The sequence below is a fragment of the Ochotona curzoniae genome, unplaced genomic scaffold (assembly GCF_017591425.1).
Source record: "Ochotona curzoniae isolate NIBS_2020 unplaced genomic scaffold, NIBS_Ocur_1.0 scaffold_4506, whole genome shotgun sequence".
Taxonomy (NCBI): Eukaryota; Metazoa; Chordata; class Mammalia; order Lagomorpha; family Ochotonidae; genus Ochotona; species Ochotona curzoniae.
The window spans coordinates 16977664-16992232 of record NW_024467119.1 but is presented as its reverse complement, the minus strand read 5'-3'; the positions used below and the strand labels follow the sequence as shown (position 1 = coordinate 16992232).

The window sequence follows — 14569 nt, the reverse complement described above, 5'->3', positions numbered from 1 at the left end:
ACTACTCAAAACTATGTTTCCTGCTGCAGGAAAAATTCATTTTTCTTTACAGTAATTAAAAAAAAGTTTAAAAAATTGACAAAAAATAAGTTGCAGGTTAGGCCCCATAATTTAAACAACAAAATCTAGGAAGAAAAATATTCTTCAATGTACTCAACAGATAAGTTCATTAAAGGGTTAAAAAAAGTTGCATAGGAAAAAGGAACATTCCAGCACTCGCTACAATGATGGCAATGTTTTCTCTATAGGGAGTAAAGTACCTTTAGTGTTTGTATTCTTTTGATAACTCTAGCATTAAGGGTTGACAAGCAAGAGCAAGTTAGAATAGCAGCACTTTTTCCAGTCATGGAGAGTTCTAGAAGCAAGAAGGGGCTCTGTCTGGTGGTCGAGCTTTGTTCTACCAGGCAGAGACAAGCCAGTAAGCGCAGCTCCAAAGCTAAAGTTGCAAGTTCCTTCAATATTCTGATAAAAGGTGTTAGAAAATCCTTAATACTTTCACCTCTGCTAGGTAGAGGAAAGGGGCAGGGTCTGTGCGTGTGACAGGAAAGTCCTGGGCAGAGGACACATCTGGAAGTCCAAGAACAAAAGGGATTCCTCAGACGCTGTCTTTAAAAAAAGGAACAATGCACGACTGTCTTGATTTTACCTATGCGGAAAAAAAAAAAACCCCAAATGCAGAGAGTGCTATATTATTTGGCCAGCGACCAAAAACCACAAAGAAAACAAAATTAAAAAATAAACAGCTGGGTCAAAGAAAAGAAAATCTAGAATGTTAAAAACACAACTGTCAGTTTTAAGAAAGACAAAAAACAGGTTACAATGTAGTTTCTGTTCCCTTGCTCCTCCAGAAAGAATCATTGTCTTCAGGCTCAAGTTCTATTCTAATTTGAGGCACAGCTTTTACTGGAGTTCTAGGAGGACTAGAGAAAAAGAAAAAGAAAAAAAAAAAAAAGAAGGAAAGCAATATTAAGTAAATCATACTTTCTCTTATATCAAATAGTCATGCTTTCTATATGCCAAATGATCTTTGTTTTCTTTTAATTCTTACCCCTTCTTTGTGTTTAAAAATAAACAATTTTTAAAGGGGATGAAGGCACCCCTAAAGAGAATCAAGAAATTCCAGCAAAACTTTGCTAAAATATTGAACCTGAGCCCCAACGCAGTGCATTTGGATGCACATGCCGGATTCCAGTAGCTCCTGGTTTCACAGTCCACCACACAGGCCCCCCAAGACCTGCCTGAGGTTAAAGATTCCTTGCCCTGCTTTTACCATGGCAAGTCAACCTTGCATTGAAATTGAATTGTATTCAATGAAACCTTGGATTCAATTGAAACCTTAAATTGAAATGAATTGAGGGGGTGGTGCACCTGGTTTCAAGGGTTCCTGAACACAAGATAGATGAGGTCACTTATCTCCATTACAGACAATATCTTAATGTTCAGTCATATCCTGAAGGGTTTCCCTTTCCAGGAACCCTAAGCCCAAAGCAAAAACATAACTGCCACCCACACAGGTAGCCCCTAGACTGACTAGAGCACAATTCACCTTCATCAAAATCCCCCAAAGAATTGCTATATCACCAACCAATCCAAGCAAGACCATTATTAGCACTGTGGACCAACCAGTACTTGGACATGAGCTATACCTGCAACCCTAAGCCAAACTTCATAATCTTTACTTCTTACTCCTAAACGTGGGATCGAAGCCATAGGTGCCCACCTCCTAATTTTGCATTCTACAAGTGTCTGCTTTCATTCACCACGCTGATGTCAGTAATGGGTTCGCTGAGCATCCAACAAGCAGACCCAAGTTGGGGGTTCTATGGAAATTTGTACAGCCAATTTTAGGGCTGTTTTATAGCAATCTCATAGAGTAAATAAAACAGCCAAAAATGTTTCCAAAATGAGAAGAACTAACAAATACACAAATATTTCTAGAAATTCAAGGACAAAAAGAGTAACATAATAAAACAGAGATTTTATCTTTTCAACAATTAAGATGACCTGACGTCTTCTATGAGAGGGAAGGAAACTACAGAGGTATCATCAGACTTTCTGTTGATCTTGGATTTTAACTGACTAGAACTGACAGATTCCTTACTTCTAAGAGCAGATAGGTCTCTTAGAATACTCTCTACCAGTTGAAGGTAGAGCAGGTCTTAGTTATTTTGTAATTTATTCAAGAAAAGCCTTGGGGGGGGGGGGTACAGTGGTGCATCAGGCCAATCATCTACTTGCTAGTACTGGCAGTTCCTGTCCTGGTTGCTCCAAGCCCAATCCACCTCCCTGCTTATGGCCTGGGAAGGCAGTGGAGGACAGCCCAAGTCCTTGGGCCCCTGCACCCATTTGGGAGGCCTGGAAGAAGCTCCTAGCTTCCAGCTTCTGATGAGCTCAGCTCTAACCACTGCAGCCATTTGTGGAAGATGGAAGATACCTCATTCTGTCTCTGCATTATTTTTTTCCCTACAAAATTTTCCTTCCAAATAGAAATAAATAAATCTTTAAAAAGGTAAAAATCATGGGGAAGAAAAAAAAAGAGTTCTGGAAGTAAGCTACCACTACCTACACTTCTGTGGGCCCTTTCACTACAAAACAAGAGCAAATTTTGGCCTCTTTACCTTGGCAAACCCAGTGACTGAAGAAAAGGAATTTTATCAGCATGATGTGTGGCGCTCGAGGAATGTTGATGATCTTTCTCCTGGAGAGGAAAAAAAAAAACACACCTAGGTCTTAAATCCTAAGTGGTAGGGCTTTGGTAAAACATAAAATGAGAATGAAAAACTAGATTGTCCCAGAAATGGATTCACCTCTCACCACTGGGAAGAAGAAAGATGTGTTTAGGTCATGTCCGTAAACACTGCATCAAACGGGGATTCTGGGAAGTCCTCTTAAGCCCAGCTCCTAATCCCTGTGATACCTGCACTTTGGGATGCATGCGGGGGAGCCCTGCTGTCTTGTCAGGGGCCAGGCCAGTGGAGCTGTGCGGAGAAGGCTCCGTGTCTTCGGATTATCTAAGGCTTGCCTTGCCTTGCCTTCCCATCTCAGCGTTCACTTTTTTATCTCATGAGGATAAAAAAAAAAAAACATTTCTGAGGGACTTACACTGCAACTCTACTCTCATCAAGATTGTTCTGTCATAGATTGTAAAGCTTAGCCCTCCAGGCTGGGGCCAGACAAGCAGATCCCGAGCTACAACCCCTACTTCAGAGGTTCAGCACAGCCAAGAACTCACTGTGTAGTCTCATGAGACACCAGGAGCCAGAACCCTGCAGATCAGCTGCCCCTAAACTTCCAAATGTCATGAACTGTGTGAGAAACTATATATAGGCTGCTGTCTTGTGGCCATTTGTTACTCAACAATTGACAATTAATGTGTCTTCTCCCCTTTAATTAATGGTCTTGCATTTCAAAGCTCTGGTATTGCTAACTTCTTAGTGATATTGAAGTGGCATGGTCACATAAAAACAAAAGTTTGCCCCAGATATCTTTGGCTATTAACAGTGCAGCCTATGTGTCCATGCATCCTGGACCTAAAAGAATCCACTGTGAATTTCTCCTACTGTGACTCCAGACTAGAGAGCAGTTGGGAAGTAACTGCTGTAGTCCTGGAAAAGTGAAAGATGTTCACTAATGCCACTAAAGAAGTTTCACCTTCCCAAGCTGCCTGTTAACTCAACTACAAAAGTGAAGATGACACGTCACGAGCCATCACTTGGTTGCCACTAGGCAACTATCCCAGAAAGGTTAAGATAGCCACCACAATTTTCAAACAGCACAAGAAGAATAAAAAATTTAGGAAGAAAATGCACGTATCCTCCACATAAAAGGTTGTGCTGGTATTTGAGGATTACAAATATAATTGAAAATAATAATCACACTAATTTTACAATATTAGCAACTGATTCAATGATCTTTGAGAAACTCCAGATACAATTTCTCATTTGAGCCGATTTGGTCATTGGCTGAAACCTAAGGAAAACAAACAGTAACAGACAGTGATGTAGTACTACAAGCAGCAATTCTAATTGCCAGTGAGGACAAAAAAAAATGGATTTAAAAATGGTTACAAGTTTAGCATTTGAAAGAAAAAGAAAAAAATAGGGTGAGGATTTGGGGAACTGAAAATGCTATCAAAAACTATAAAGGTTACAGTAAAGGGAGGAAGAATCAAGAGTGAAGAATGTAAAACTGAAGTCATAAAATAAGTGTAAATCTTCTCTTAGAAATAAAGGGAGATAAATAGAGAGAAAGTTAATGTAGGTGAGAATTCTCAATATTTTCTCTGTAAGTGCAGATCACAGTCCAGCAGGCATGCGAGGGGTTAGCTCTACTCACTGTCGGAAGGTTTGCTCTCACTTAGGAAAGGCTGCTGTTCCATGATGTCCATTGGAATTTTAATACTTGGAACCTTTTCTGAGTATGGGCAGTCAGACTGTGAAAGAAATGCACAGTAGTTTTCAGATTTTATTTACACAGTCCTTACCTCAAGAACTGATCAAATGTACCCTTTTATCCCTTCAAGTGACATCAAGGAGGAAAGCCCTAGAGAGAATAACTTGCAGCTTAAAAACTTCAAATTCTATACCACCTTTCCCTCCCACATTTGTCTTCCACTCTCACGAGTTAATGAAGCTGCATCAATTGACCCGAGAACCATGCTCTGTAAATATGCTACAAGTTAATTGTGAAGTCTCCCATATTCTGGCTTCCCAATCAGCAAATATTTACAGGTTGTTAGTGAGGCAAACAAGATTACTATAAAACACATTAACTCAAAGAAATTTTCTAAATTATAATATGATCCTAACTATTAACTATATATTGATAGTAGGATGCTGGACTTTCTACCATTGTCTTTACCTATAATGTCACAATACACTCAGACTGCAGGATGATGGGCCGGTGCCTGTTGCTGAAGGAGATATCTAGGGGAAATCAGTAGGGTGTGGGAGGGGGGAAGAAGCAGCGAGGGAACGGGAATCCCTGAGCCTATGCAACTGTAGCATAAAAAACTTAAAAAATGAAAACAAAAATTCTCATTTAGTTTATGGTCTTGGTGCGCCTTCAGGAAAATCATGACAGAGACCTTTATATACCTGTGTGTATGTGTGCATATGTGTGTATATATATACCTGCTCTCAAGGAGCCCTCTACATATTTTTGAAAATAAACCTCCCTCCTTTATGCTAATACTCTATCAAATTCTACTCTAAGATTGAAATGTGCATTTTAATTTGAAAATCAGAGAAAACCCAAAGGAAAGCCTGTGATGGGCGGGCAGGCAGAGGATCACCATGAGGGAACAACGGTAAGAACAGGCACACAGCTGCCCCATTAGCTCAGTGCGTCACAGATCTGCACAGGTTCTCTAACTCCCCTTATCAAAAACCCCATTACACTGAAACTCTGGATCAAAAGGATCCAGTTCATCTCTTAACTGCAAATAGCAAGGAGACGATCTTTTGTTGGAAATACATGTATATATACAGTGAACTAAGTCAAAAATAAAAACCACTATTACACCCAAAGCCTCCTACTTACCTTGAGAATTCCTCTTTGAGAAAAAGAGAGTAACGAGCTACAATATCATTTAGGGATCTAGATAATTCAATACGCTGACAACAAAGAAAACATGATGAAGTGCTACTTGTGCCTACCTTTATGAAAATGTCAAGAACACTAAATCTGCTCTCAAGCACTTTCCATAATATCAACACTCATAACCGGTTAGGCTGGCAGTCAACCCTCATCACAGTCTACCAGGCAAGTTCAGAAACAACCCTATGATGCTGACATATAGGTGAGTCACCACTTTCCCCACTTCTGTTGAGAACAGTGGGGGCTGCGGTGGTCCTGGGGCACACGCCACCTGATGGTTAGGTGACCATCAGCAAACTGACCTAAGTGTGGAGCCCCCCAGTCACAGGCTCACCATATAGAATGCCCTGTACAGATGTGCTCTAAATTGCCTGTTGCGATATACTTCATTATTTATTTGTTTATTTGGATTGGAGGTGGGTGCAGAAGAGGAGACAGAAAAACAAATATTGCTCATTATTGTCAAGAAATCCACTGGAAATACAGAACTGAAAGTGATAAATAGCACATTAGCATTATTGAAACAAGACATCATTTGTTGAAAATTATCTAAAGTCTGAAGGAAGATCTCAGGCAACTATTTGACTCAGCTTTTGCTTCAAAAGCAGCAAACTTAAAACATTCCCCCAAATTAATATTTTATCATTTTTTTCTTAGAAAAGAGCATTTCGCAGTATGACTTTATTCCTTCCTGGCTATGTAATTAATTTTAGGTTAGGTGTCCATGCAAATAAGGTATCTATTTTGAAAACTCAAAGCTAAATTCTACTTCGATGATCTTAATGTATCAGACAACTAACTTTCTTTCTGTGTGGTCCAAATATTTGTCTTGAATTTGAATTTTCATTCATTGCATGAGCACAACAATTCTTAATTCTGCATGCTACTTTCTGCCTCAGTTTAAACACATTCTCTCTCTTTCCGTCATCATTGGAAACAGAAAATCTATACACATGCCCTCCCTGGAGATGGATGATGACAGTTATAAAAGCTCCCTCCGATTCTTTTTCTCCTTAGCTAAATGTGCTTCATAAATTTAGTGTTTTTATATTGCATTGACTTATCTGAAATCTAATTCTGCCTGCTGCCTTCCTTGGCTCTACTATTTCCAAGTTCTACAAAAAGAACACAGTCTGACAGTCTTATCATTGGAAATCAGCAGACAGCTCTGGGTTAGAGCTTTACCACTCAGGGCTGCAGAAACAATATCTAGACAAATTAGCACTGCAAACCTTAAATATAAGGACATAATTTTCATATGTCAATCATAGCTCAATAAATTAGAAAACTTTAAAATGATTCAGCATTTCTCAGTCTAAACCTTCTCATGTGTAAAATGGGAACAGATATGTATATTTTAAAGAGATGCTATGACAATTAAGAATAAAATATGTATAATCAAGTTATCAAGTACAGAGTAGACAAGAAAACTTACACTTCTATTTCAAAATGGGAAGGAGACACACCAAATATTCTGTGGCATTATGACAAATCCAGAGTCAATTTTTACAAGGAAAATTACAGTGGACAGGCTGTTCCTAAGCTACTGGACAAAGTGTCTGTGTCCATGTGTGTGTGTGTGTGTGTGTGTGTGCAGGAGTGTGGTCTGATGGAGACAAGCAGATCCCAGGTTGTCTCCTAGCAATGACTGCACAGGCTTACTGCAGCATTGTGTCTTTGTAAAATAGTCCCCTAAAGAAAAACACTGGGCAGTAATTTGATTTCTTAATTTAATCATCCAATTGTGAGAGGACCATCTGGGCTATGACAGTGGCCACAATAATTATATTGAAAGACCCCAAACTCCAGTTCCCTTCCCTTTTTATTGAAGAGTTACAGAAAAGCAGACTCAAATTATATTAGCATAAATATAATGCTGGTGCAATATGACAGCACAGAACTCAGGTCGGGAGCCTAGTCAAACAGATTTATAGGTCATAGGAGGTGTGACCACTGGCATCTATACTCATTAGGTATAAAATAAAGACAACCTTGAGTTATCATCTCAAACACAAACCCTGGATTATAAACAGAAAGCCAGATACATGTTATAGCACTTAAGAAGTCATAATCAATATGCTAACAATTATAGAAGGACTTCAGAAAACTGTAAGAAAAGATAGCAACATGATAAATGGAGGAGAGATGAGTGATTTGTCATAGTGCCAGGTAAACACTTTCTGTAACTCAGTGTTTCTTCCTTAGAGCAATAAAATAACAGTGCATGTTTCACTTCTGTCTTTCTAACTAGCTTTATTGGGAATTCTGCAAAGTTCCTTACATCATCATTATCGCTGTCCAGACTTCCCTTCTTCTTTTTCTTTTTCTTCTCATCCTCCTTCTTTTTCTTGTCCTTTTCTGGAATGACATCATCAAGGAAGCTGAGATCATGCTGGGAGAAGAGGTAGTCCATGCCTTTTCTGACAGCTACAAGGGCCAAGATCTGGAAGGACAAACATAGAAACATATGAAGGAAATCACATTAGATGACTTCATGCCGACATTGTTGCTGTGAAGTCAGCAGGAACCTATTCAGGTAACAGGGGCCTACAAAAGCACATCTCAGCTCCACGGGCACAGAGGGAGTGGGCCCTGACCACTCTTCAGGCCACTCTCAGTGAGAACTCACTTTTCCAGGAGGGGGTTCACTGAACTTCACGATCACACTCAATTAGAATTTTCACAGGAAAAGGTTATTTTGAAATAATTTCCTTCCAGGTCAGATTTAAAAAAAAAAAAATAACTAAAAGTTGAAAGGCAAAAAGAAGCGTCAATTTATAGTTACTCAAAATTAAAACAGTGTATATATTTTTGGATATCGAAAAGATCCGTATAACATAAAACACACTGAAATATCTTTGTAATATGCAGCTGTGTCTGAATACACAAAGCCTAGTTCATTCACTAGTCTACTGCAGTCATTGCTATTAAGCAGTTACTTACTATGGGCTCAGATGCTGGCATAAACCCTGAAGCTGTATTACATCATTTATTTATTATTTTTATGCCGTGTTTGAAAAATTTGAACCTCAGACACATTATGCTATCCACAATTATCAGATCAAATAAAGGAAGAATAAAAGGCTTTCCATGGTCTGACCGCTAAATCTTGGTTCTAGGGGTTGCTGTTGAAGAGCAACTTCTGGAGGCATGTGAGAGGCACCTTTCTTCAACAGTAAAATTGCAAAACAGCAAGTGGCAGGAGGATTGGCTCTTCCTCAAAGACAACAGGTATTTTTATATCATGCTGTGTGTCTATCATGCTCTCTATCGTCAGGAAAAATTAATAACAGCTGCCTTACTGGTGTAACAGGCTTGTTTTATGACCCACTAAAACCTCTGAAAATATAAAAACACTTTAAAAAGTTAAAACATTTGTATTATGATTTAGTGCAAGCAATGAAGTCATATGATTTGGATGGACTACAGACTGGTCCTCTTCTGCCTTCAGTTCTGGTTTTTGCAAACCTAGTAGGTAGGTAGACAATACTATCTAAAATGGAGTAATTTTCTCATATAGGGTGTTTTGCAGTAGTTAATGTAGTTTCAGGGCGAAAGAGAAATATGGACCATTAAAAGTACTGAATGAATCACTGACTTTTGTTTTTTTTTTTACCTTTTTTTGGGATTACACTTAGGAAAAAAGATCATTATACATAAGAAATATAAAGAAGAATAAAATATAATCCTGACTAAGAGTAAGAGGATTTTTATAAAAATGAAATGTGATACACGGATAAAGTGTAGTTTCCAGAGCTGTGGAATACAGACAACAGCCCTGAGGCTGCATTCCTGGATATATTGATATTATCTTGCAAGATACAGATTATGCTCCAAGGTAATTCCAGTAATAAAGCTGATCCAAATGTTGCATTTCTTTTTCCCTTCTCTCCCTGTGATACAGCATAGAATGTTGCTTACCTTACAGAAGACAGTGGGTCCAGCCTTACCCTCAGGCCTAGCCCACTGCCAACCACAAGACCCCCAAGGTTGCGCTTCTCACTACTTTCGTCTTTTGCACTGGACAATTTCTTACAAGTTACTAAACACCTCTCCTGTTGGAACTGAAACATCCTGTGCTCTTACTTAGATTCATTCTGCTGTGTAACGGTATTTTTAAAACACAACTAATGGGCACCAGCATCTGCCACGTGGCAGGCATTCTGCTGTACACTTGATGTTTGTGACTAACACAGCAACAGTCACAAAGCCCTCACCATTTTGCAAATGATCCAATGGCAGCACAAGGTTCCCTGACTCACATGAGTACCGTCTGAATCTGAACTCAGTTCGTCTGAGGCTAAGGTTTATCCTAGACTACCACACCCTGAGCAAACTTAGGTTATGACTGATCAAGTGATGAGCTCAAAGCCAGCAAAACCTGGAGCTACACCAAAGAAAGATGTCTTCCATGTCCTAATAAGCACGTGACCTTGGCTGGAACTTACAGTATGGGTTCCGAAAAAGGGATTCCTACCATGACAGGGAAAATGATAGCAGCAACAGTCGACTTGAGGATCCAGAGCAGGGCCAGACACAACACCTGCAGGAAGGTGAACAGGTGGACTCTGCGCAGGGGCACGTGACGCAGGTAGATAAAGTCAGGCTGATGTTTCAGGGGCATCAAAAGCAGCTTCAGACGATCCATGAACTAGAAAGGAAATGGGGGGGGGGGTCCCGAATGCATTAACTCAAGTGCACACAGTCATACCCACCATTCCTAATTAACTCCTGATCAGCTACCATTTATGAAGTAGAGACGTAGTGTCCTTTTGGGAGGACAAAGTACTTGTCAGAGTGTGGAAGCTTAGTCCAGCACAGTCAAGTCTTCCTGTGTCATTTTTGAACTTTTCAATAATACTTCCCAGGTTAGCTATGAGATGAACTAGCCATCATGGACTGAAAGCAAAGTACTGAACAAATTCTATACGCTCCTCTCCAAGTTGATTATCCAAATGTTGGGAGAGAGCATCCTGTGCATTTTGGCAATGATACCCTGAAGGCAGATGTCTAATTCTTGTCTCTTACTCGGTTTCACCTTACCCCAAAAAGGAGGAGACTGTAATATGCATCATACACATTTCTGAATTATTTCAGAACATGAAGCAAATTCCAAACTTAAAACAACGAATACACTGCCATTTTAATAAACTGCTAATTATTTATCTAGGGCGTAACTCTACTAGTACATTCAGCAATATATTAGCATTTCTTTTCACAGAACAGCTACATTAACGTTACAATGAACTTGAAGGTATAGACAGACTTCCATCAAAGAGAGGCTAGCACACAGTCATACTACATAAAGAGGTATTCAAATGAAGATTGAGCATTTATGTGACAGGTGCTATGCTTCAAAGAACAACTGCTGAGTTGCCATTGATGATGCTGATACATGGAATGATATTTAAGAACCCATCACAGCGGCTCTGTTACACAAAGCTGCTTAGCAGGTAGCTTTCCAATTGAAGAGTTTGTGATAAGACTCTGAAAAAGTAGCACTACTTTCTTTATGGAGGGAAAAGAGAAGAGTAAAGGAGATGCTCTCCGTCTTCTCTGAGGCCATTTCCTACTTAAAGGGTTTTTGTTTTTTCTTCCCTCCCCTCCTCCTCTATAGCTAGTTTGCCTTTTGATGGGGGCACCTAGTTCTATCGATTCGGTTACAAAATTTTCTGGCAAACCAAATGTTGCAAAAAAAAAAAGCCTTAAAAATGGAAGAGTCAAGAGCACATTTAGGAAAAGAGAACCCAATGTTAGGGACAACAGCACTGCAAAATACAGGAAATTCACGTGCTGTCCCAGCAGCATGCTGTCCTCCCCATCCTGGTGATGTGGTTGGTTATTATTCTCCTTTTAATTTAATAAACATAATCTGAGTTCCAACCATCTCAAAGCTTGCTGAATATACAAAACCCAACTTTTGATCTGAACTGAACTCACTAAGGGCAAACAAAAGTGAAAACTATTAGTTTGGTGCCATTTTAGTTTCAAATGTTTATCAGAATAAACAATATTTTTGGTGATAGATAAAAAAAAAACTGCTATTACCAATTTATACTTCTGGAAATTTCAGAGTAACAAGTAACCTCACGTTCACATTCATCTATTCCAGTCCTTGGAGAATCACCTTTTTTGTTTTTGTATTTTGACAAATCATGAACACTTCTTTTCAGTGACCCTAACCAGGGGACATAAAGTCATCTTTTCTCTGGGGGTCTGGCCACTTGCCCAGCTCTATCTGACTCTAAGAGGGAGTTAATCTAAACGCAATAAATGAAAGCAAAGACTATTTTGAAGGGGCTCAAATAAATCCTTAGGATGTTCACAGAACATGCAGTCTTTTCCCATTAAAACATTGCTAAGTGCTAAATGAGGCTGCAATTAAGGAGGTGCCAGAAAGCAGCAGCCGTACTTCCAGCTTCCTGGTGCTGATCAAATTAACTGTCAATGCAAAGACAGAGTGTCTTACAAGGTTTTCCCTAATGATTGTTTTTTTTAAAGGCAGGGTTCAATTTTTGCCAAAGTTATGGAGAGCTGATGTTTTTGACAAAAGTGGAATGTAAATCATAATAGCTTTATTCTTTTATTGCTATGGAACTTTTCCCAGATACTAACAGCCATGTGAAAAGTAAATCAAGAGAGAAAATCCTGTCCTTAATCTGGACTAAGGCAAAGAATAAAGGCTACCTGATGTTATCTGGAGAACGCCCAAAAGGGTTAACTGTCCTTAGCAAGATAAAAAGGGACAGAGACAGAGTGGGGGATGGGTGGGAAGAAGGAAAAGAAAGATTATAGGATTACAGCTCTCTTGCTTTCCAGGTCAAATGACTTCTACCCTCCTGCTTTTGAAAATGGGTAGGCATGAGAACATTTGCTAACACCAACTGACATTGTTGACAGAAGTCAGAAATGGAAAGCAGGTGAATCCTGAGAAAACACAATATGCTTTTTAAGAAGCCAGCAGTTGAGGACTGGTACTTTTCTTTTGAAGATCTACTAATCTGCTACCAGGAAAAACAAAACCACTCCTACTTCGATGGCAGTGGAGACCTTACCTGCACACCATTAAGGGATGCCACCCCCATGTACAGGAACACACCATAGAGGACAGGCATGGGGATAAACTAGGAAGAAAACAGAATGGGATGCAGATTAAAAACGATGACGTCACCGTGTCAATGGAGGCTATAGCTGGAACTAAAGGCTGCAGCCACCACTGATCCTCTAGGCACTGCGCTTTCCACACTCTTTGTGCTAGAAGTACATGAAGGGGCTGGGGAGATTTGTCATTTTCACTTGATGCTTGTCTCATAAAACCAGCAAAAAACACCTTAGCAATAACGGCTTTTGAAATACAAGGAGGGAATTTCCTGTTTTCTTTTCTCCTTAAAAGGTGTGACCCTGCAAACCAGATGCTTTGTGGATGGTGGGGTAGAAGCAGGGGTAGCGGAGGGCTCACCCTTCAGTATCAGGTTCCTTTCACAATTGTTTCTTGACTTTCCTCTTACTAATTTCTGCTGAATGGTCTATTAGTGTGGTATACAAATGCCTCTTTCAATGAAACAGCCATCAAACCACCACCCCATTCTCCTTCTTAGGAACACTAAAAGGACCAACTGCTTGGAGCATCTGGAAGCAATTACTTATCCTTCCGGTTTAACACACATCTTTTAAAACTAAACTTTCACACTCCATGAATGAACCGCAAAAACAGAGTTTACATTCATTAACACAAGGCATGTTAACAATGAGACGTTCTAGTATGATGTGCTAAAGCTTATCTATTTCCTAGCTGTTTAAACCTAAGAATGAGGAAACCAAGGAAATATTCTATAATTCTGTTTTTGTGATTTCTTCTGTTTGGACAACAAAGGTTGTCCATCCTAGATGGTGAAAAAGAGTTCAACCGATTTCAGGATTTTCAAAGTTGAGAAACAAAATCCGCAAGTCAAAGAAGGCCAATTCTACCGAGGCCACTGTCACCTCCACACGCAGGACGGCTTCGGCGACCTGTGCAAAGAGTCAGCGCATGTAGTAAGCGCAGAACAATTTCTATCAGTCTCTTTGAAACTGCCTAAGATGTACAGGTGTATCTGAATCCCTGTGGCTACTGTTCAAGAATGCATAAACTCCAAAATGTGTCACAACTGTCTCCAATTGTTGTCTGTTAGCCCGGGAAATAGTAAGATGCACATGGAATAAATCTACCTGTGTGTATAAAACACCAGCTGCTCATTTTAGAAGAGAATAATAACTTCCATATATTTCATTTTGACTCTGAACTCAAACGAAACAGAACAGCACAGAATGACTGGTCTGGGGTCTGAAAGCCAGCACTGTGCAAAGGGAGCAGGTGTAATACCCAGCTGCCACCACACAGAGGTGAACACACCACGTCCAAGCCACCAGAGAGCTGCCTCAGGCTTTCATCCCACGTGTGCTGGTCTCCTTACAACTCCTCCTTGAAATGCACCAAAGCAACAAGGTAATGAGAAGGACCACTTCACAGTCCTGACTTACTTCATAAACACCTTTCGTGTTCCTCATTACTCATCACTTTCTTCCCTGTCATTTCATTTTCATTGAGGGGCCAAAAAAAAAAAAAAAAGCAGTTGCAAGAGAGGAAAAGAGGCATAGTTCATTCCTGAGACACTAGCTGAACTTCCCTCAGGACTTACTTTTTGATCTGAGTACAGCATTCTTCTAACTTGAAAGACACGCCAAAGGATCCCTTCCAAGCATTCTCCGCACCCTCAGCAGACTTTGGGGTTCTAATGACAAAGAAAAGGGCACCTGTGCTCTGATGCTCAGCGCTACCTGCTATGAATTTATGAGAACAAATATCACTAACTCTATGCTAACACGAACACAAAATGGCTTGGAGTGTTGGTGGGATAACAACTTAAATATGAAGATGTTTATAAAAAGTTATTCATCATCGCAAAAGAAACAGGGCAAAAAGAAATCTATT

At 39.8% G+C, this 14569-nt stretch overlaps 1 protein-coding gene across 1 annotated transcript in view; it reads right to left on the bottom strand.

The window, feature by feature from the left end:
- Nucleotides 1–203: 203 nt before the first annotated feature.
- SLC4A4 (solute carrier family 4 member 4) overlaps nucleotides 204–14569 on the bottom strand; it is a 331827-nt gene continuing 317461 nt past the window's right edge. Inside the window, exons 22-27 of the mRNA XM_040966902.1 lie at nucleotides 12654–12722; nucleotides 10076–10249; nucleotides 7880–8041; nucleotides 4336–4432; nucleotides 2619–2698; nucleotides 204–920 (exon numbers count right to left, since the gene is read on the bottom strand). Of these exons, the coding sequence (XP_040822836.1) occupies nucleotides 2655–2698; nucleotides 4336–4432; nucleotides 7880–8041; nucleotides 10076–10249; nucleotides 12654–12722 (546 nt within the window). The 3' untranslated portion in view covers nucleotides 204–920; nucleotides 2619–2654. The remainder of the gene's footprint in view (nucleotides 921–2618; nucleotides 2699–4335; nucleotides 4433–7879; nucleotides 8042–10075; nucleotides 10250–12653; nucleotides 12723–14569) is intronic.